The sequence below is a fragment of the Polypterus senegalus genome, chromosome 6 (genome assembly GCF_016835505.1).
Source record: "Polypterus senegalus isolate Bchr_013 chromosome 6, ASM1683550v1, whole genome shotgun sequence".
In the NCBI taxonomy this organism is placed as follows: Eukaryota; Metazoa; Chordata; class Cladistia; order Polypteriformes; family Polypteridae; genus Polypterus; species Polypterus senegalus.
The window spans coordinates 1310918-1333519 of NC_053159.1; the positions used below are offsets into that span (position 1 = coordinate 1310918).

General features: G+C 48.8%; 1 protein-coding gene across 1 annotated transcript in view; it reads left to right on the forward strand.

The window, feature by feature from the left end:
- Positions 1–22602, forward strand: part of adcy5 (adenylate cyclase 5) — a 136698-nt gene that overhangs the window by 106633 nt on the left and 7463 nt on the right. Inside the window, exons 8-15 of the mRNA XM_039755216.1 lie at positions 4363–4503; positions 6738–6760; positions 9715–9874; positions 10731–10828; positions 12186–12273; positions 18023–18139; positions 19547–19711; positions 22420–22595. Of these exons, the coding sequence (XP_039611150.1) occupies positions 4363–4503; positions 6738–6760; positions 9715–9874; positions 10731–10828; positions 12186–12273; positions 18023–18139; positions 19547–19711; positions 22420–22595 (968 nt within the window). The remainder of the gene's footprint in view (positions 1–4362; positions 4504–6737; positions 6761–9714; positions 9875–10730; positions 10829–12185; positions 12274–18022; positions 18140–19546; positions 19712–22419; positions 22596–22602) is intronic.

Sequence of the window (22602 nt, forward strand, 5' to 3'; positions counted from 1 at the left end):
CTCTTCGGTCCGTCGAGCTTGTCCATAGTGGTGTGAACTGCTGCCGGTGCCCATTAGGCTGGGCACTTCTAGCTCTGGAGACGACGTATCCGTCTTCGTGTTTTTATTAGGTCTCCACTAAACTCAGTTCTTACACGATGACTGTCCGAGTTTTGTGGCAACCATCAATTGTGAATACCTGGCAGAAAAAGCAAGCAGATACCTTGAATGTGGGCATATCGGTCAACCCACACTCGGATGGTGTCAGTTAAAAATGACCACACGGAGAACGTGTGCCAACTCACAGGCATTGGCGAGGAGTGTGAGTGGGCATCGATGACAATAATAATATTGTTTACTTATCACATATCAAAAAACAACTTGCAGAGGGTCTCACATAAAACAATCGGTACAATTACAAGAGATGAACGATAAAAAGAAGAAGATGGCACCAACAGACTTGGTGAGCCTGAGAGCTGAGGCGCTCTGCCCCTTGTAGTCCTTCACGGCTCTCCTCCGGCTGTGTAGAGGGTACATAAAGGAGTATGCAGTGCCCCCCTTGAGTTGGCTCAGTCGTCATGCAGTGTGTGGTGCCACTTCAGTGCAAAGCCACCGAGTCTCCAGCTTGTCTGTGATGTAAGGTGACTGGCAGAGCGTCGCACCCACACGCGCGGCGTTTGCCTCTTCAGCAGGTTTGCACTCGTTTTCGTTGTCTTAGCTGTTTTCGTTGTTTGTATTTTAGATGATTTTGCTGTCGATGAAGAACGCCAGGAGGGATTCGTTTGCTTCACTTCTGTTTAACCAGACTGAAGTGCAGGACGCCGCCATAATAGGCTGACCTTGGTGAACGATCTTTTATAAAGGAAGGGACTTGCAGGGAAATCCCGCACGGAAGAGGCCATCTGTGTTAAATCTCCCGATGTGTTTGTCTGGTAATGGACGTCTCCAGTCTGTCTGTTTGAAATAAAAAAGATTAAATGGGGGCCACAAACGCCTTCCAGCCTAAACTGGCCTCGCGAAAACAGATCTGCATCTCGTCCACGTGCAGGGGGCCCTCCGCCTCGTTTCACTTCTTAGTTTTCATTTCCTTTCTTTACGAGGAGACGCCTGCGCTTTGTCTTTGTCTTTTAAAGGGGGCCAGAGTTGAGGCAAACGGTGTCATGGCAGAGTGACGAGTGCCACGAGCCGCCATCAAGTCGCTGCAATTGGCTGCCGACGTCGCTGCTGGTGTTCCTCACGCTCGTCTGTCTTAACTAAAGCGTCTTAGAAAACGTGGCACAAAATCTGCCGATCGTAAATATGTGGGCGCCTTCTGTCAGTTGTACGTGATGTGCTCGTGGGGTCCTTTATGGGCGATGGCCTCGTCACAGCACTGGAGCACTGGATGTCGTCTCAAATGCCGCCTTACATACCCACGTGCATCCAGTTGGCCGCCGTTTTGCTGTTCCTCTTAAACGTGTTACACGTCACCTGCTCTCTGTATCTTCATACCGTCTTCATCCTTGGGGCGACTGTTCTACTTTTAGTGGATTCGTCTTTTGTGTTCTTACTGATTCTGTTGTGTTAATGCCAGTTTGTAAAAACACTCTAATCTGTCACCCCTCCAGATTTGAGAATTTGACAGTCACGGTTCGGTTATACGCGAGATAATAACACAGTGGTACCTCGGTATACGTCTGCTTTGGAATACGACTCGCACGCGTAAAGCCACGAGTGCCCACGAGCGTCGTCAGTACGCCAGTTGATGGCATTCAGTGAACAACCCGCACGATAACTCTGTGAATTTTCACGTGATTTTGTGTTTTTTTATGTAAATTTGAATTGATTGTTGAAAAGTATGAAGGTGGCACGCGTATCCGGGACTTGGCTGCTGCACACCGTATGCCGAGAACGACGGTATCTACGATTGTGAACAACAAAGACGTTATTAAAAAGTAAAATGAGGTTACCTTTTCATTTATTTCATCTGATTGCTTTTGTATTTTAGTATTAAGCCGTGTTTAAATTATCTAATACAACCCACCAATGTATAATATGCCAATAACAATAGGATTTGTTTTCTACGGGAATGGATTAATCCTTTACCCTTTATTTCTTATGGGAAAAAGTCATTTGGTGTCCGTCCTGTTTGGCAAAAGTCCGAGGATCAGGACCGGATTAAGGACGTACACCGAGGTACCACCGTATTAATACCTGAAGCATCGCACGTCATCTGCAGCGCAGTCAGCCTGTCGGTTTTCATTTCGTGTTCTGACCGTCGTCCCACGCCGCTTGCTGAGAACACGACGTTATTTTAGATTACGTTGTGTTGTGTTCAAAATTCCTTTTGGACGCCTGCCTGCAAACGCTCGCACCTTCCATTACGCCGCTTTACACGTATGGCATGTGACCTCAGACTGGTGGGGTCACTGAGGGCTTCATGCTGAGGCTGGACCTGCTGAGCCTGCCTTTGATGTTCTTGTTCTTTTTATCTAAACTGCTAAGGGCTTTGTCTGTGGTTACTCACAAATCACTGAGGTGGGAACCTTGGTCTCTTTGTCTTGATCAGAAGTTTATGATCTGATACCCACGGGTGGGAACCTCGGTAAAGTCATCAGAGTTCACATCTTTCTTATTGCAAACTAAAAAAGAAGGTGACATGGCAGAGACGATAAAAGAAGAGCAGTGATGTCTGCTGAGCGTGAAGCAAATTGCAAAGGCCAATTACATGACGGGAAGAAGAAGAAACAGCTGTGACATCAACAACCCGCGGGTACACACAAACTACTGGGCCTGAAATCGACATCAGGACCCATCAACCCGCGGGTACACACAAACTACTGGGCCTGAAATCGACATCAGGACCCATCAACCCGCGGGTACACACAAACTACTGGGCCTGAAACCTTGAGCTTGGCCAGTTCTACTCCATATAGTACCCCCCTGCCACAGCACAACTGTGTCTCATAGAAGTAACACCTCCTGGTATGACTTATCCAAAATGTCAAACTGTGGAGACCCCACCAGTCAAAGGCCTCACCCCGGCACGGGTCTCTTTGCTTTGTTCTCATATTGATGATCACGTGGCCTTCGTTTGTGAATCGTGTTTTGATTTGTTTGGTCATTTTATATTATTGGCTAATGTTACTTCTGCATGGACTCGTACCTTTAGCTATGAGTGTTGAGCCTAAGGGGGCAGGACCACTTGGCACTGTAGCTGAAGGCCCCGCCCCACCGTGTCACATGGTGGCTGTCGCCTCTCTTTTTGGGTTTTGAGATTCCTTAAGTTCTTTTTGAATTCTTTGGTATGAACTTTGGATTGTTGTTATAATTACAAAATAAAAAGTTAAAAGCCATCGTTCTCCAAAATGTATAAACGGGTCTAAAAATGCAAACAAAATAAGGTAATAAGAAAAGTATTAAAAGGGCCTCCACTACTATACTGTATATCAGGGCTATAAAATTAGGGTTCAAATCTAAAACTGGGGATTCAAAGGTCCATTAAAATTAGGGGCTTCTAATAAAATACACCAGGGTCTAAATTTAAGATCAGGGACCCCGGTGTACCCCGCCCCTCTCCCACAAGCCTTACGTTCAGGGCAGGCCAGTCTAACCGCGGCACCTTTCAAATTTAAACCCCAATGTAGTGATTAACGTTAGGGACCCCGACGTCGATAAGCCCACCCCCAGGTTGACGAGTGTTTGGACTCTCGACTAGTTCTGCTCACCTTGGTTTGCCATTTAAGGTTTTCCTTTCCTGGTCATTTTTGCTAATTTATGAATAAATCTATAAAGTATAAGGCACACGATTTTGTGATTGTTGTGAATTTCGAAGCCGTTACTCTTCTCGCTGGATGTGCGCAGGCCGTAAGCCTGCTGCTTGAGTCCTTTGTTTTCTAGGCCTCATTTTTAATATATGTGTTAATAACAAAGGACAATATAAAGACAGGCACCTTGTCGTTGTCGTCGTGGATTGGAGTTTCTCGGATTCTCTTTTTCCGGTTTTGAATTGAATTGTCGGACCGGTCGGTACAGGCCAGGAGCCTGCTAGTTGACTTAGGGGTCAGGCCTCATTGAAAGCCTGAGGTGGTCTTCGGGAGGTAAAGGGAGTTCTGACCATCAGCCCGTGGGCTCATTTTGTTTCCTGTTTCGTTGGTGACGTTTCCTTAGGTTGTTAGCCAGTTTGACATTGGGCCCTGTGGTGAAGTGGCACGTCACCCAGGACTGGTACAGACAGACTGTGACTCTAAACGTCTTTGTGGCTTCCATCTTTCCTGAATGTGAGCCCAGACCTGCCGAGGGTCCCACATGGTGGACGTGGCTGTGGCCGAGTGAGGCCTGGTGCTTTGTTTCGCCGCTCATCTCACGTCTCGCCACTGAAGCCTCTGCTGCTTTGTATTGCAGAAAGAAGAGAAGGCGGCCATTGCCAAGATCAACAGGCAGCGCACCAACTCCATCACTCACAACACCTCCCACTGGTGCTCCGACCGGCCCTTCTACAACCATCTTAGCTCTCACCAGGTGTCCAAGGAAATGAAGAGGATGGTAAGTAGGCCGACGTTCTTGTTTTAGCTCATTCGCTTATTTCCTACAAAAGTGAATCGTCTCCAGATTACGGTGTGCTGGACGTCTTTATCGGAGTATTGAGTCTTATGCAATGTGGGATAAGCAGCTGAAGAACGTAAAAAACAAATGGCTGACCCGGGAAGGCATCGCCATTGGAAACATCGAGAAACTCGGGACTCGGATTAAGAGGGGCTGCCCGCACACACTGGGGGGACACAAGGCTCCGATTGGCTTGGCCTCTTTCGGCTGACATTTTATACCAGTCAGGCTCTTTGTAGGATGTTTTCAGGGCTGTGATTGGCTCATCTGTTCCTCTGCACCTCGTCCTGCTGCTCAGGTGTGTTTCACGCGATGGCCACGAGCTTCTTTGGTTTGCTCCGTGTGTCACAATCTGACACTATTGTGGCCTCAACTTGCTTCAGTTTTGAGGTACAGCAGATCTGAGCCCCCGCCATTGGCTCTCTGTCTTTGTCTCCCCTCTAGACTCCCAGGTGGGCTCACCTTTACCTGTAAGCACAGTGGGTGTAGAATGAGCGCACGTCCCAGAGCACCCAAGATGGAGGGATGAGAGACACGAGTGTAAATGTGAACGGCCATTTTGTTAAACTCGATCGGTCGAATGACGCGTCTCTGCTTTACACGTCTCAATAAGGGCAGCTAAACGTGGAGGATACTCTCAGGGGGCACACACAGTCCAGGTGGGAAAAAGTAGTAGCCACCATTTGTTTGACTTTTGAATATCAGCCGTCTGATTGGTTAGTCCATATGCTAATCAGTTGTGCCCCCTCATGTCACAGGTCACCTCTGTGGGACTCCCTCAGCCTTCCTGCCAGGCGACACTGAGGCCCTCTGTTTTCATGTTTATGTCATTTTTAGCGGCCTGATTTGCCGTCTTCTCTCGGTGGAGTTGCACGCCGTTTGACGTGGGGGCCACACAATTAAGTGATGTTGGATAACTCGTGTGACATCATTAGGGATTTTAATCAGCGAGCATGAAATTACCATTAGCGCCTGCTTTAACTTGCTCTGGGCCTCTGATTTTTCCTGCCCTGTGATTTGAAGTGCAAATTATAAAACAGTAAATTTAATTAAGGCTAAGCCGGCCCGGTGGCACGTGGCTCTTTGTTCGTTTTTACGCCATGCAGCCTTGAGAGGGTGGAGGCTCGGGATCAGATCGGCTTGGCGGTTTAATGAAGCGTCTTGCCTTGCCTTTTCATTTCAGTCCAGGTGTCCTTTGAGACTGGTGTGCATGTCGAGAGATCAGGTGCCCTCCCACCCACACCAGGACTGCCAGGCTGGCATACATCACGTGATCTGACGGACTCCTGAATGATTGGGGGCCTTTTGGCCAGTCTCACGTGACATTCATTCATGGACTTGGGGAGTTAGCTTAACGCACACACATCTAATGTGACACGTGAAGAAAAGTCAAATTGTCACTTCAGTCCAGGGAGGGTCTTAACGACGTGGCTAACCAACGTGCCACATGTCACCTCTCACCAGCAACATGACAAACAAAAGAAAACACAAATCCGTTTGCCCGATGTGCCCTTACCCCTGCTGTCAATGTCATTTCTTCTGCTCCTCCACTGGTGACACCAGTAAGCAAATGATCTGCGTTTAGGGCGATGGGCAGGCAGCGGGTATTTACAAATAACATCAGTTATCTGGTGCCTGAGATCAAATGCAAAAGAACACGAGGGTACAAAACTAGTGGCACAAGCCTGGACGCGAGATCTGTGGAATGAGTGCCCACTTCTGGTGACCTGTCCGTCCTTCTAGGAGCCTCGCAGATGGAGGAAGAGGAGATGGAGTCAGTGCAGGAGTCAAGGAAGATGGTGTTAGCAAGAGCGCCCCCTCTCCACTCAGGGTGGCATTGCTTGTTTGTGTCCTTGTGTGACTCAGTAGGCCTTACTGAGGTTTGAGGTGAACACAACGCAGCGGCCTTTTAAACTCCGTCTGTCGTCCAGCCCCGTGGCACAGTGTGAGCCCACCCTGCCCTCCATCATGGGGCGGACGCCCAGGTCAGAGTGAGCCGCACACCAACAAGACAGAGGCAGGCTGGGTGGCATTAGAGTCTGAAAATAAGCGAACAGGACGGGCTTGTCGGATGCCCTTTGTCACACTTTCAGTGATGTCAGCTTTTGTCTTTTTCTTTTTTTTTTTTTTCCTAATTGTCCTCTTTTTCTGACTCTCTTTTTTTTTTTCTGCAGGGATTTGAAGATCCGAAGGACAAGTAAGTAGCTGTTCTCGAGTATCGAACGGGTTTATTTATCTTTATGATGAAGACGAAGCTGCCAGGGTTTTTATGTGGAGGCAGAACGTGTTAACTGTTTAATTCCACCTAGAAAGAAACAGCAAAAGCCAGTGATGCCCGCCGAAGTGGCGCGCGCAGGGCTGAGTTTAAAACAGCTGGCCATGTCGGTCCCGAGGCTGGGTGAAGGTCGGTCAGCAGGTCCGTCTTTATTTAATTTCATACTCTTTCATTATCACAAGACACACAAGACAGAAAAATGTGTGAACAATGAGTGCCAACATAAAAATCACTGAGTGGACCACCCAAGATGCCCTGACTAAACAGTTAAAGCCAAGTGACGATTGGCATCGGTAAAGTAGGCATGAAAGAGTTAAAAATGAATGACAAAAGGAAAAGCCAAATGTGAGCAGGGCATGAAATGAAGGCGGCGAGCTCAGCGCCAGGGCTGTGTGCAGTGCATGATGGGAATGACTGGCTCCGTACCGCAGTGCTTGTCAGCCCCCTCATGTGACCAGTCAGGAAACGGAACCTTCGTGGGGCTTTTTGGAAGATTTTCAGTCTTGCCGCCATTTTGGAGATTTTTTAATAGCACGTGACATCCTGTTACGGTTCCCAGTCGTTGTGCACTGTGATGTCACAAGTGGGCCGCTTTAAAAGCCAGTGTGTCATGTCACTTGGCATCCATGATTGCCTCATGGAAAACAAATTTCTCTTGTGATCATCTCTGGTGAACAAATTGCCTTTGATGTTGGTTTGGATGTAAAGAGTTCTTGGCATCGCTCATGGCGAGTATTTAAGTTCAGGCTTGTCGGCTGATCCCTGACGTGCCCTTGTGACATGCCAATTATTTCTTTTGTGGCACAACAACTCACTTTTGCCTCATGCCCTTTTGGATTTTTGACGTCTGATTGCAGTCCTCCTTCATGAGGAGGTCGATAGCAGCGTGTGGCTCCTGCTGCCCGTTTCTTTACCATCTTGAGCTTGTGAAGCCACTTGTACCTCGCGTCTGGCTGAGCTCATGGTGACGTTTGCTCTGGATTCCTCTTCTCCGCACATGACTTTCTGTTTTTCCCAGCAGTACAGCGCAGTTTTGTTGGCCGACTAAGGCTGGTGCTTACCCAGTAAGAGTCGTGAGAGTTGGACCCTGAAACTCTGCCGTTTTCATTGTGGTCGTATGTGTTCATGACTGCCATCAGTCATCATTTATTATTGCTCTGATGATGTTCCAGGGCGGCATGGTGGCGCAGTAGGTGGCGCTGCTGCCTCGCAGTTAGGAGACCCGTCTGGGTTCGCTTCCCTGGTCCTCCCTGCGTGGAGTTTGCATGTTCTCCCCGTGTCTGCGTGGGTTTCCTCTCACAGTCCAGAGACATGCAGGTGGGGTGTACTGGCGATCCTAAATTGTCACTGGTGTGTGCTTGGTGGGTGTGTGTGTGTGCCCTGTGGTGGGTTGGCACACTGCCCGGGGTTTGTTTCCTGCCTTGCGCCCTGTGTTGGCCGGGATTGGCTTCAGCAGACCCCCGTGACCCTGTAGTTAGGATACAGCGGGTTGGATAATTAATGGATGGATGGCTGGTGTTCCATTTGAAACACTTTTCAGACTTTTAGAGGATTGCGACTACTTGGACTCCAATGCTTTTTCGTTTCAGGGTTGGTGATTTGTTTTTTGTATTTTTTTTATGTTCTCCTGCAGCATTACGTTATTTTGATGGGTGCCACCATCTTGGCGGCTGTTTGTTGATCATTGCCATGTTGCTGCTGTAGTCGGGTGACAGGAAGTGTGCAGTGCAATGAAAAAAACGTTCAGGGGACTTGTAGTTGTCCGAGATTGTGGATTCAAATTAAAAACCTTTGAGTTGTCGAGTCTTTGCTACAAAAATGAGGCTATGATTTGAGTTTAGTGCTTTGGATTTGGGTTTTTAGTGACAAAATGACCATTTATGTGATGATCTTCTCTTTCCTTTTCTGTGTACCTACCTGGGCAGAGTAATTGTAACAGCATGACCAGCTGGACACGACTCGGTGTCCGGCCCTCTCATGACTTTTTGTGACCTATTAAGAGTATCCGTCACATCGAGACTGAAGCGTTACGCGACATCACCTGACTTGTATCTGCTTAGCTGTGCTGGGCACAGCCGGCCTGCTCTTCTGTGGGCCCTCAACTCGGCCCTCTGCTTGTTGGGCACAATTTAAACAAAACGTCTCCTGCCTGTCACCGTCCTTTCATGAATTAGCGCCCGATGTCGGGTGATTTCAAATGCGTGTCGGGAAAGACTGGTGCCAGCCTTCATTTAACTGGTTCAGAACTGGATTTGAAGTGACAGGCATCTTAAGTCTCAGTAGGACCCTTGTGTGTTTACCTGCTGTATAATAAAATGCTGTCTGTCTGTCTGTCTGTCTGTGTTTGTGGCTGTGTGTTTGTGTGTCTGTCTGTCTGTATGTGTCTGTCTGTCTGTATGTGTCTGTGTGTGTGGCTGTCTGTTTGGCTGTCTGTGTGTCTGTCTGTCTGTATGTGTCTGACTGTCTGTGTGTCTGTCTGTCTGTCTGTATGTATGTGTGTGTGGCTGTCTGTCTGTATGTCTGTCTGTCTGTCTGTATGTATGTGTCTGTGTGTGTGTGTCCGGCCTCTCCAAGCCATCTGGTTGCTCAGTCAGATGATATCTGCGACAGGCCCCGCCCAGCCTTAGCCCCGTCACCCCCACCCAGGTGACCCTGGTCTGGATTATGCAGGTTAAGGATGACGTGACGTGACGTGACGTGTCCAGCTGATACCCTTAGGTAGTTTGAAACAAATCTGCAGGGCAACAGTGAAGAGCAGCCAGCCGGTCAGCCTGCGTTATCAGCACCTGTCGTGTGTGTGTGCGTGTGTGTGTGTGTGTGTGAGATGCCAGACCCCCACAGTTTATAAACCGGAGCCTCCTTGTGTTGTTTTCCAGGCACTTCATCTTCAGAAACACTCAAGAAAATATGAACCCGGAAGACGAGGTGGACGAGTTTCTTGGTCGGGCCATCGACGCCAGGAGCATTGACCGTTTGCGCTCAGAGCACGTCAAGAAGTTTCTGCTGACATTCAGGGAACCGGATTTGGAAAAAAAGGTAGGGAGACCAAGAATGAGCCAGACGTGGTACCTGTATGAGTGTACAGCAGGGGCGCCGCCTAAAGCCTCTCTGAAGGAGGAGCACGACGACTCTGCCGCTCTCGCCTCGATTTCTTTTCGATGTCGATAACCTGCGGCCAGTTAAAGGAGAGGCTCATTTGGAGATTTCTATAAAATTCGACTGGATTACGCAGAGAGCAGGGCTGAGCACCAGGAAGCAAAGCCGCCATCTTCTTTACTTCAGGGTGATGGGCTTTCTCTTCAAATTTTAACAGGCCTCTTCTTTTTGTATAGTTGACCAGTCGGGTAAAGAATCTGTTCTTTTTTTGTCTACTTGCACCACATCGCCCAGTATGCCCGTCACTGTCCTCATCATGGGACCAAGGCCTTCACTGCCACACACATCTGGGGCCCCAGTAACTCTCACAAAAAATGGCCACAGCAACATCTCAGACACTGTGGACAAACAGTAGGGTGGCACAAATCACCGAGGGCACCACCTGCATGCAGAGCTGAGGCGGGCGTAGAAGAGCAGAGAAGTGCCAGCGTGGCTGCCTGGGCACCAGCCTGTTCAGGAGTGTGACTCTCCTTTTCATTTTCTTACGCCATCTGATTTGGGGGTCTAAATGTGACAGAAAGTGGCGTCCAGAATGCCAGCGCTGACTGCCGGAATTGGAAAGGTGACCCGGTGTCACTGAAGGGTTATTGACACTTAAAGTCAAACTGCGGGTGACAAAGGGCTTAACCCTTTAGAGAAGTTGGTTACCAGCTGTTTCCATTGTTTATGTGTGGCGGTGGTATTTATTTATTTATTTAATTATTTATTAATAATAATATTTGTGTTACCTTTGCAGTATTCCAAGCAAGTGGACGACAGGTTCGGGGCTTATGTGGCTTGTGCTTCACTCGTCTTCCTCTTTATCTGCTTCATCCAGGTCATTATTGTTCCACGGTAAGTGTGTGTTTTTATCTTTTTATGTCTTCTTGTTGTAAGTTAGGGACAGCGGGGGGGAGGATAAACAGTGTGTGACAGGAAGGGGACATGCAGGCCACTCTGTTAGGCCCCCGCTCCTCCAGGCAGCCAATCAGGTGACACTTTAATGGACAGGTCATGTGACCTGAGTGGCTGTGTGCCTGCTGGGATTCTCACACCCCTCAGTCTCGGAGAATGAGAACAACCAGTGCCGGGCTTGCATTTTGGGCAGAGCCCGGGTGAGAATGTGGAGAAGTTAAGCTTTGTCTGAATTGACTCTTTCCCGTACGATAAAAGCACACATTATGGAACTGGGCTCTGTGTTCTGTCCGTTGTATTGCTACTTTGTCTTCTCCTTATACTCGTCCCTCTGCCATGTGTTCTGAGAGCCTGGTGAGCCCGTTGGCACTCTTGCCACGTTAGGTGATCCATTTTTAACATTCTTGATGGACTGATTGCTCTTTTGATGTTTTTCCTTGGGTGTCTCCCAGAAAGGCATGTGACTGTCATCATCCTGTCTGTCCATCTGTGCCCTCAGCATCATCAGGGCCAGTCTGCCAGCTCAGCTGATGCCTCGTGCATTGGGCAGGAGGCCCCGTTTACTTCTAAATGCAGTTTGGTTATCTTTAAACCAGTGCGTTACTGGAGATTGTGTGAAGCGGTACTAAAATGTTAACTATAGTGCCAGCTTTCAGACCTCACTACCAGTACCAAATAACAGATAACTCCAAAACCCGTCTCACTCCAGGCTCTCCTGGCACGCTGCACACACAATTGTGTGCCACGCCATCGCACCGCCTCCTTCTTGATAGCCGTGAAGTCCAGAACCTGTCGAAGTAATGAGGTGGTCCCCCATGAAGTCTCGATCTTCTGGAAGCCTGTGGTTTCATTTCAAGTCCATATCTACAGTAGCGAGTGTCATGGCGGAGAAACTGGGATTTAAGCCGACGTTTACTTCTGGTACCAAAAATTCCAAAACCATTGTAAAATTTGTATTTTCCCAGTACCAGTATACCACACATCCTAAACTGGATATTAGTGGTTAGTGCCGCTGGCCTCATTAACCCACTTGTCTGGGGTCCAAATCCTGGCCTGGGCACTACTTGTACCGAGTGCCCGTGTGACTTCTCATCCCACGTACTGAGGATGGACAGTTTAATGGATGGCCCTCAATGTTTGTGCCCTGTGGTGGACTGGTGCAACATTCAAACTTTGGTATTCAGTGCTGCCAACATAGACGCCTGCAAGTTAGAAAATGGATGGATGTGTGGGTAGCTTATGAAGGGCCGTCAGTCGGCCGTCAGTCCTTACTTTGTATGTTTTTTCACATTCGCAGCTCCACTCTGATGATCAGTTTTTACGTGACGTGTTTCCTCATCCTGGCAACAGTAATGTTTGTGTCAGCCATCTACTCCTGCTTTGGGGTGAGTATCACTGCGGCCGCCCTCAGCTGCTTTTCTACCTCATTAGCCACAGCAGGCCGTCCAGGCCGAACTTCTCTGATACGACGTCGAGTCGAGGTTGACTGGCCAGCGCACTGCTTGGTCACTTCCGTGTACAGAAAATCTTTGGAATGTTTGAGTGAAATTTCTTCCTAACAAGTTTCCATCTGTGTGCCCGAGTTCTTTCAGAAGAAAGATGCCAGGCAGGGCCCACGGTGCGAATTCCCTCGGTACAGTAAGTGCCAGGTCGCCTCTTAGTCTCCGTCTCTCCTCGCTGCTCTAATCGGCCGCGTTGCTCTTCTCTGGACGTCTTCTGGCCCTGCTGTGTCCTTTTTGTGCGGACAGACACACACACACACACACACACTCTAGAGGAGGCCTCACCAGCGGGTTGACTGGTCCACCCATCAGGGCGCTATATACTACTATGTGGTGGCTCTGAGGCTGGAGATCTGCACTGACAGTTCGAATCCCATAAATTCCAAAAGGGACTCAGCTCTGTTGGGCCCTTGAGCTGCAATTGGTGAGCACTTTGAGTAGTGAGAAGAGCGCCATAGAAATGCAAAGAATTCTTCTTATTATTACTATTATCATTATTATTATTATTATTATTATTATTATCATTATCATTACAAACCGGATTCCAAAAAAGTTGGGACACTCTACAAATCGTGAATAAAAACTGAATGCAATGATGTGGAGGTGCCAACTTCTAATATTTTATTCAGAATAGAACATAAATCACGGAACAAAAGTTTAAACTGAGAAAATGTATCATTTTAAGGGAAAAATATGTTGATTCAGAATTTCATGGTGTCAACAAATCCCAAAAAGTTGGGACAAGGCCATTTTCACCACTGTGTGGCATCTCCCCTTCTTCTTACAACACTCAACAGACGTCTGGGGACCGAGGAGACCAGTTTCTCAAGTTTAGAAATAGGAATGCTCTCCCATTCTTGTCTAATACAGGCCTCTAACTGTTCAGTCGTCTTGGGCCTTCTTTGTCGCACCTTCCTCTTTATGATGCGCCAAATGTTCTCTGTAGGTGAAAGATCTGGACTGCAGACTGGCCATTTCAGTACCGGATCCTTCTCCTACGCAGCCATGATGTTGTGATTGATGCAGAATGTGGTCTGGCATTATCTTGTTGAAAAATGCAGGGTCTTCCCTGAAAGAGATGACGTCTGGATGGGAGCATATGTTGTTCTAGAACCTGAATATATTTTTCTGCATTGATGGTGCCTTTCCAGACATGCAAGCTGCCCATGCCACACGCACTCATGCAACCCCATACCATCAGAGATGCAGGCTTCTGAACTGAGCGTTGATAACAACTTGGGTTGTCCTTGTCCTCTTTGGTCCGGATGACATGGCGTCCCAGATTTCCAAAAGAACTTGAATCGTGACTCGTCTGACCACAGAACAGTCTTCCATTTTGCCACACTCCATTTTAAATGATCCCTGGCCCAGTGACAACGCCTGAGCTTGTGGATCTTGCTTAGAAATGGCTTCTTCTTTGCACTGTAGAGTTTCAGCTGGCAACGGCGGATGGCACGGTGGATTGTGTTCACTGACAATGGTTTCTGGAAGTATTCCTGAGCCCATTCTGTGATTTCCTTTACAGTAGCATTCCTGTTTGTGGTGCAGTGTCGTTTATGGGCCCGGAGATCACGGGCATCCAGTATGGTTTTACGGCCTTGACCCTTACGCACAGAGATTGTTCCAGATTCTCTGAATCTTGGATGATGTTATGCACAGTTGATGATGATAGATGCAAAGTCTTTGCAATTTTTCGCTGGGTAACACCTTTCTGATATTGCTCCACTATCTTTCTGCGCAACATTGTGGGAATTGGTGATCCTCTACCCATCTTGGCTTCTGAGAGACACTGCCACTCTGAGAAGCTCTTTTTATACCCAATCATGTTGCCAATTGACCTAATTAGTGTTTATTGGTCTTCCAGCTCTTCGTTATGCTCAAATTTACTTTTTCCAGCCTCTTATTGCTACTTGTCCCAACTTTTTTGGGATTTGTTGACACCGTGAAATTTTGAATCAACATATTTTTCCTTTAAAATGATACATTTACTCGGATTAAACGTTTGATCTGTCATCTACGTTCTATTACAAATAAAATATTGACGTTTGCCATCTCCACATCATTGCATTCAGTTTTTATTCACAATTTGTTTAGTGTCCTAACTTTTTTGGAATCCGGTTTGTATTATTATTATTATTATCATTATTCTTATTATTCTTATTCTTATTATTCTTATTCTCATTATTCTTATTCTTCTTCTTCTTCTTCTTCTTATTATTATTATTCATATTCTTATTATCCTTATTATTATCATTCTTCTTATTCTTATTATTAAGCTCACACTTCGTTTCCCGTCTACTGAAGCTGTAAAGGTTCGGCTCTTTCAGTCTCGCCTCGGTGTTTGCGCTCCATGACGCTCAGTCAGCTTAGTTGTTCTCCTCTGGACTCTCTCTTGTCCTGCGGGCGCTGTCTTTAATTGTAAAAAAATACCAACCTGCACATGGCACCCCAGCTCGAGGGTGATCGTCCTGCCTCTACACATGGGGGCGCTGTGGCCTAACATCCTGTCAGCCTACACCTCGTCGTGTTTCATGTGGTGCCAATGCCTCAGGTTTGAAATCCTGTGTGAAGTTGGCACGTTCTTCCCATGTGTCGGCACCTTTCTGTCCGTTGTCCCTGAGTGTGCGCGAGTGGTCCTGATACTCCCAGAGGGGGCTTCACTCCAACCTCGTCCTTGTCACCAATTCAAACTCACTCATCCAGTTCTTGATGAAACCTGCGGCTTTCTGCACATCAAAATGACCGAGGGAGACCAACACACGTGATCAGCTCTCTGTCTGTGGGGGTCTGGCCTGGCATACTGGTGCACATCTTTACCAGCGCGCACTCGCTCGCTTGCTCGCTCTTTAGTCATCTGACACTTGTGTGAAGTCAAAGAACTTTACTTTGGTGCTGGTGATGTGTGCCACCCACTCTTTGTGAGTTAGCTGATAATGATGCCAACAGTGGGCACGCGGGTCGACCACTAGACGTGCTTCTTATTTTTATTTTTGCTTATCCCTTCACAATGCGTGTGTGGCTGTGATGCTGAGGGTCACATCCGCACGTCTCTGTGAAGCTGACGTCTGCTTGAGGCTTCAGCTGACATGTTGCTGTTTCTCACGACGTGTTGCTGGTGTGGACGTTTAAGGAAAGCCGATGATCGGGTTGGTAAGTCTGTGCGTGTGTGTGTGTGTGTGCGCGTGTGGAGGTTCGATGTCTAGTAATGCTGCCCCAAGCTCAAAGTGACGCATTTCTGTTTTATTAAAGACAACAGAAAGAGAACACAAAGGGTGAAATGTAAATGAGAGCCAACAACAGGCAGCGGCGTCAGACTCGGCCTACCTGGCGTCGGGTTCAGCTCGCCTCCTTCCTCCATGCTGTTGCCATCTCTGCTTTGTCGCACATGAGATCGCTGAGCTCTTCCTCCATCTTTAGTCTCCTTAGTACCAGCAGTACTCCCATTGTCGCGTGTGCGCAGTCCGCCGTGAGAGTTAGAGAGAAGGACGTGGCAGCGGCAGAGAAAAATCCAGAGGCTGAGCGGCGGGTGTGTGAATAAAAATGAGTGACGGGGGAGTTTGTCACCATACTTTGAGAAGCACCCATTTATTGTGCCATTTTTGATACCACTGTTATTAAAAAACACGACTAACACGGAGAGTTGGATTCTTCTTGAGGAACTGCACTTGCGCCAGTGGGGTGTCACAGATTCAAAAAACAATCAAATCATCCATTCATTCACGGGTCGGTATAAGCAGGTCAGCCAGCACGACCAATCAGATTCTCCGAATGCTCCACGTGCTCGCTGACCGCTGCTTGGTGCGCCTTAGTCACGGTGCCTCACCAGCTCTGAGCGCGTCACACTGGGCACTCGTGGGCACCGAGGTGAGCGTCAGCACAGAGAAGTGCATTTACATCAAACCCGCTTGGAGATGGGCGCAGCTCACCACAGTCAGTCCGTGGTCATCGCGCCACCACAAGAATTGCCACAAGTTTGTCTAAAGCAACACGTCCTGTGCCTCGGGCCCACATCTCCTGCCCTGGCAGACTCGGGTCAGCATGCGTTACGTGTGGCACAGGCCTGACCAGATTCTTGTGGTTGACGTCCGGCGTTGATCAAGAAAGTAAACCTTGGGGGTCCACGGGGAGTTTTACCAGACTCTGATGACCACGGCGCTCACCCACATCACCCTCCTGACTTGACCAGCCCATCTGCCTTCAGATGTTTAAAATGAAGCACTTGACGTGGACGGTGCCAACGGTATGCGCCACCTGACATTACTTGGCAAAGCTACGTGGGTACCATAGTGTGTCTGTCTTGATGAAATAGCGAGAGATACGCCAGCACGCTCTGGAGACGCTCTGGAGACGCAGGGCACGTAAGACTGAGAAGTGCTGCCTGTGAGTCGAAGCGTGTGCTGTGATACGGTCAACGTCTTATTTATGAATAGTTACACAGAACAATTGTGGAAGGACACAAGAGACACGCACGCCATACACGGGTCGTGTGCGGGGAGCTGCCATGTCTGCTGCTTGCTGTTCTCTGATCAGGACTTCCGACCTCTGCTATGGCCTTATGAGACCACGGGTGGCTATCCGGGCGGGCAGACGTTACCCGAGCTGACCTTATTATTAGCTGTGTTGATTCTGTACACCTGGCAGCTGTGCCAGCGTTGACGACGTGGTGTGGTGACTCTCGGGACCTGCCGCTGCTCCAGTTATAAAGACTGCAGGGAAACGGCCGATAAACGTGTCAGCTGAGCAATCCGTCGTAACAGGTGGCTTTGTCGTGTTTGCTGTCCACGCGCTGCCAGTCGGCGGATCGAGCAGTGAAGTCTCTCACTGGGCAACTCCTGCCAGCTTGGAGCACACGATCAGTTGCCTCACTTGGCTGGATCTGATATGAAGGACTTCCACCACTAGAGGGTGCACTTGGCCGACTTTTCCTCATCATGTGTGTGCCTTGTGATGGACGGGCGCCGTCTCTCCGGTTCTTTGTCACCTTCAGCTCTGGGCTGCCATGTGTGTGTAAAAGGAAAGATGAAAACAGGCAGCGTGTCTTTAAGTGAGCGCAGTAAACTGCTCAGTGACCAAGTGACCTGTCCTCGTGTGTTTATCTTATTGTCACTGCTGTGCCATTTCATATTTAAGCTGCCCGGTGGCTCAGCAGCCAGCGTCCTGGGTCTGTGCAGTCTGGTCCACGTCTAAGCTGGAGTGTGGCTTTGCTTTTGGAGGTGATGGACCGAGACCTCGTCCAGGATGGGTTCCTGCCTTGTGCCCAGTGTTGCCAGGCTGGGCTACGGCCCCTGAACTGGATATCGCCAGTTTGAGAAAGCCGTGCTGTGGAATCTTTAGTAGTATTTGTCGACGTTAAGTGGTCGTGACTTTGGAATGACCGGGTGAGGGGATGGCCTGACTCCACCATTTACGGCCCGGGAGGGCAGGCACACATTTGAGGAGGAGGACATGGCGGGCCTAAGAATTGGAAGCCCCTTGCCGATGGTTCACACGTCTTTGAGGTGTCTTTGAGGGGTTTAGTCGAGTCCCCTTTCTCCGCCGTGGTGTGGTGGCTGCAGCAGAATATTCCTTAATGTGAACTTCCCTTCCAGTTTTGGGACGCGTCTCCTGTTCTCATTTTCTCTTTTTCTTGCAGCTCTTCGCTGCTCCTCTGCAGACGCTGTCAAAGAAGATCGTCCAGTCGCGGATTAACAGCACGATTGTCGGCGTCTTCACGATCATCCTCGTGTTCATCTCTGCGTTCATCAACATGGTAGGTCTGCATGTTGTGACTCGCTGGCTGCTCGGCCCTTTACTTAGCAATGGGCCAAAGTTCACTTAATTGGATTGGCTAATAAGAATTCAGGAGCAACCAACAGGTGGCGTCAGAGGCCTCGTTTGCCCCATTTTGTATTTTTGCAGTGGCAGCTGCTGGATGTGTGACATCGGTATAAACATAGACAGCCTCCACGTATTTGGATGAATGCTCACAATTACTGAGCTTCGTATGGACAAAAAAAAGAGTCCAAGATGTCCGACACAAGCAGGTCAGAAGGGCCCCCAGGAATGAGCAGAAGATCTCCGTCAGCTCTCGGCTGTTTGCTGCCATTCTGGAGGTCCTGCTTATGAGCCCCAGTGCCGACCTTCTCAGTCCCCCTTGCTTTCTAAAATGGAGCTTGAGGGACACGAAGGTGAGGATGTTGTCGTCATTGTCGGGACTGTCACAGGTGAGGTGCGCCGTCACAACGTCCCAGAGCTCAGGTTTTACTGCTGGAGCTCACAACGGGATTTGGAAAGCTGGCGCTAATGTTGTGGCCTTTCGTCCGCTTGCTCTGGTGTCGCCTGAAGTGTACGGGCAAACAAAAGAACAGAAAACTGGCCTGTCCAAATGACCAGGTGGGCAAATCTGAAGAGCCGCCAGTTAAAGACACGGGACAGAAGCTCAGAAGTCTCCCCGTCAGACAAAGCAATGGTGGCCAGAACTCTAACGGAAAACGTCTGCTTCTGAAATCCAAAAGCTTGGACCCTACGTGTTGTGTGCCGCCATCAGTGATGATGTCACATGCGTGTGGGCATTTGATCACATGACCAACGGTGATGCCCCGATACCAATAATACGCCGCTAGCTGAGTTAGAAACATCTCAGAATGGTGTCGCCATCGAAGTGACGTGAAACTCGCTAGCGTTCTGAGCAGACCCTGCCCTGTGATCCTCCGCTTCTGCCCGTTTCTCCGCGTGTGCCCGTCTGCGGTTTCCGCCTCTTGTTCTAGTTGAGACACTGCGGGATTCTTTCTGTCCGTCTCTTGACGGCGGTTTTTGGGTTCCCATGGGCCACACTTGTCTGCCCTCTCCCTGGTAGTCACAATGCCCGGCCCACACCTTAGTCGACGTGTAAAGCCGTACGGGGTGATGTTCACCATCAAGGCTGCCCATCCTGTCTCCTGGCTTTACTCCCCGCGTCACCACGAGCGATTCTGAGCTTTAGCGATTGGAGCGTAAAGTATCACGAGGCCCGCTCCTGTTCGAGGCCTGTCTAATAACCTTCGCTGATGTTTTGTGTGTGGCAGCCATCACAATAGGCGTCAGGGCCTTCAGTTCTTCCATCCTCCTCCTCCTCCTCCACGGTCAGCCTCTCGGTGTGTCGCCGTATTTCTAATTCATCTTCTCTCTTCACCTCCAGTTCACCTGCAGCACCAGTGAAGTCCACACCTGCGTGGCCAGAGAGTTCAACATCAGCCCCAGCAGCGTCAACGCCTGCCACGTCAGCAGCTCCAGCTTCAACTACACCATGGACATGATGGATGGATTCTGTGGCAGCACCTCGCCCAACTGCAACTTCCCAGAGGTACGGAACGCTGCGCACATAAAGACGTGGCGGCCCCAGAGACATACATAAAGAACAATCCGCTTATCTGTCTTCGACAAACCCGTCCGTAATAATAAAAATAATAATCAAAACGTAACATTCAAGAAACAGAATCCAGAACAGAATATACTCAATAATCTCTATATATATATAAAATTCTTTTTGCGTTTGAAACGGAAATTCCGTATGACCAGAGAACATATTATAATACTGGAACTAATCACTTTGTTTGTGGACGCCATTGTTATGTCGTCTTTATGAATTGTTATTACTTTACTGATATTGAAAAGAAATAAACACAAACCCACCCATCTATACCACCGAAGTCGCCCTCTCCCAGCCCACCTCTCTGGACTCCAGCGCTGAGCCGTTCGCCGCCAGGCGCGTTCTGACAGAGAACTTTTATTAATTCGTCTGCGTGACTGTCGCGGAAACTGCCACATTCTAACTTTTTTTTTTGTTTTTTTAATTAGCAGTACTTGATAGCAGAAGAGATGAAGAAAACAGCTTTGCGTCTTTGTACTTTTTAAGTGCGCCGAACTGTAAATAATGTGAAGACGAGACCGCCTTCAGCGGCGAGGGGTCGTGAGAACAAAGTGGACGCTCGGAGGTGCAGAATGTCGGGCTGCTCTGCCGGGTCGAGAGATTCGCAGTTTCGGGCGGCGTCCTCTCTTCTCGCGCTGTTTGTGACACTTGGAGTGTCCCGTCGGCTCCTGGGAGACTGGAACTCATTGCGATTGAGTGTGATCGGCGCCATCGCTGCGTGACTCTCCTTGTAAATTGCGCTGCACGGCTACTTACTGTCCCTTAAGGCGAGTTCAGGTCACTAAAACCCCTCGACATTCAAGGTTGCTTTTGTGATGAATTCTTTTAAGAAGACGAAAGGTTTACATCTAAGAAGATGGACCGACCTCTTCATGTGAAGGTTTGGACCTTCTGCCCGTTAAGCACGGAAGGGCAGCGTCCACATTTCTCAGAATACTTTTTCTCTTAATTCACAGGCACGTAGTGTAAGGTTGTCTGGCAGAAATTTGGAGGATTGCATTGAAAATGTCACTTCTGTACCGCAGTGGTCGTGTGGCGCCTGTCACAGGGGACGTGCTACGAGAGATGATCCAAATACATTCAAGCTGCTGTTAGTGCTACTTACCTGCTGTCTTATAGCGCCTTTAAAATGTACTCCAGCACTGCTCCATGTAGCTTTACTTCTTACATGTTCATGTTTTACTGCTTAATAATTTAGTTTTATCCCTTGTACTCAGTGAGCGAAGCCACTCGGTAATCAGCTAGTAATAAATGAAGACGACAGAAACTGAACCAACGCGTAAGCTGGGAGGTGTGACTGAGCTGACCAATGAGAGCAGCAGAAAGTCTCGCCAGTCGCCCACTTGTGCCAACGCGCCTTTGTGTGTTTGGCCTGCCTGAGTTTACTGTCGTCGTCGCCGCCGTCGAAGTCGTGTGCATTAATATCAGTTTTCTTAGTGTTATTGCTGAACCTCACTTACGTAACGTCACCGCTTCACCATTTTGGAGATTATTGTTCAGGTGTGGGGTTTTGCTGTTTTGTTGGTGGCAATGGCGCTCTGTTGCTGTCACATGATCACAGGATGTGTCACACAACGTCATCGCTGTGATGCTATTTAAATCCGTGTCACACTAATCTTGCCGTCCAGTACCTAAGATGGAAAACAAATGGACTCGGGCGCGTCGTTAGTAAACGGAAGGGATTTTCAGGGCTTCGAGCTTTGCTGGTTTTCTCGATTCTCACTTCGCACTTTGGTCCTCGTTTTCTTCCTGGTTTTGACCCCAAATTTAGTGAACGAGACCCCCTGGCATCTCACTGTGTGTCATTTATTATTTTGTTGTTCTTGTGCCTCATATCATTGGGGGGCTCACTGCTCTCCGCGGTCAGCCTCGCCGTGCTTGTCTCGGTACGTGGCGTGATCCTGAGCCCCGCGGTTTGCTGTTGTCCGGCAGGTAGATGAAGGGAGCGATGCTGTAGACCGCTGCTCTCTCCTGTCCTGTATGGTAGAACACGGTGTTTTCTCCTTCCGTTAAATAGCGAGGTGACGCCATTGACAGGACCAGGTATCATGAGGGCCCGCAGATCCACAGTGTTATCCTTCCCCTTTTGTTTCCAGTGGAGCACATTTACATAGACACACACACACACACACCGTGTAAGCGGGACAACGCGACCAAAGACGGGACTCGGTTTACGACGACATGAATCACGTAGCACCGCTGTAACATGATGAGATAGAACTAAACCTCAGTCGAGCCGGTCGTTCCTTACTGAACTGGGATCAGCGCTCTCAGGATTTGAACCTTGACCTTGTGGTGCGGCCATTCCAGAATGTCCCCCCACGTGTGCAGACCTCTCTGAGGTGATCGTGTCTGACCCCCTTTTCATTATAACCAGTAAAACATGCAACTTTACACACCTTTCATGTCACAGAAAATGAGGCAAAGCCAAAAAGGAGGAGAGGAAGCCACCGAAACCTCTGGCCAGTGCTAATGCAGCAAAGGATTGTGGGCATTTTGAAATTCGAAAAGCGAAATGCATTAATGGGATGCTGGCTCATGTGCTACATGTAGATCCCCCTGGTAGTGTCACCATGTGATTTTTGACAGACGTGTCACTCTGCTGTCTCCTCACTGCTCTTCTTCCTTTTTCTCCTCCCCAGTACTTTTCCGCCAGTGTGCTCCTCAGCCTCCTGGCCTGCTCTGTGTTCCTGCAGATCAGCAGCATTGGCAAGCTGGCACTCATGCTGTTCATCGAATGTCTGTACGTCTTCATCATTGAGATCCCCGAAGTGAGCCTCTTCGACAATGTTGACCTGCTGGTTACGACCAACGCCATGTGAGTA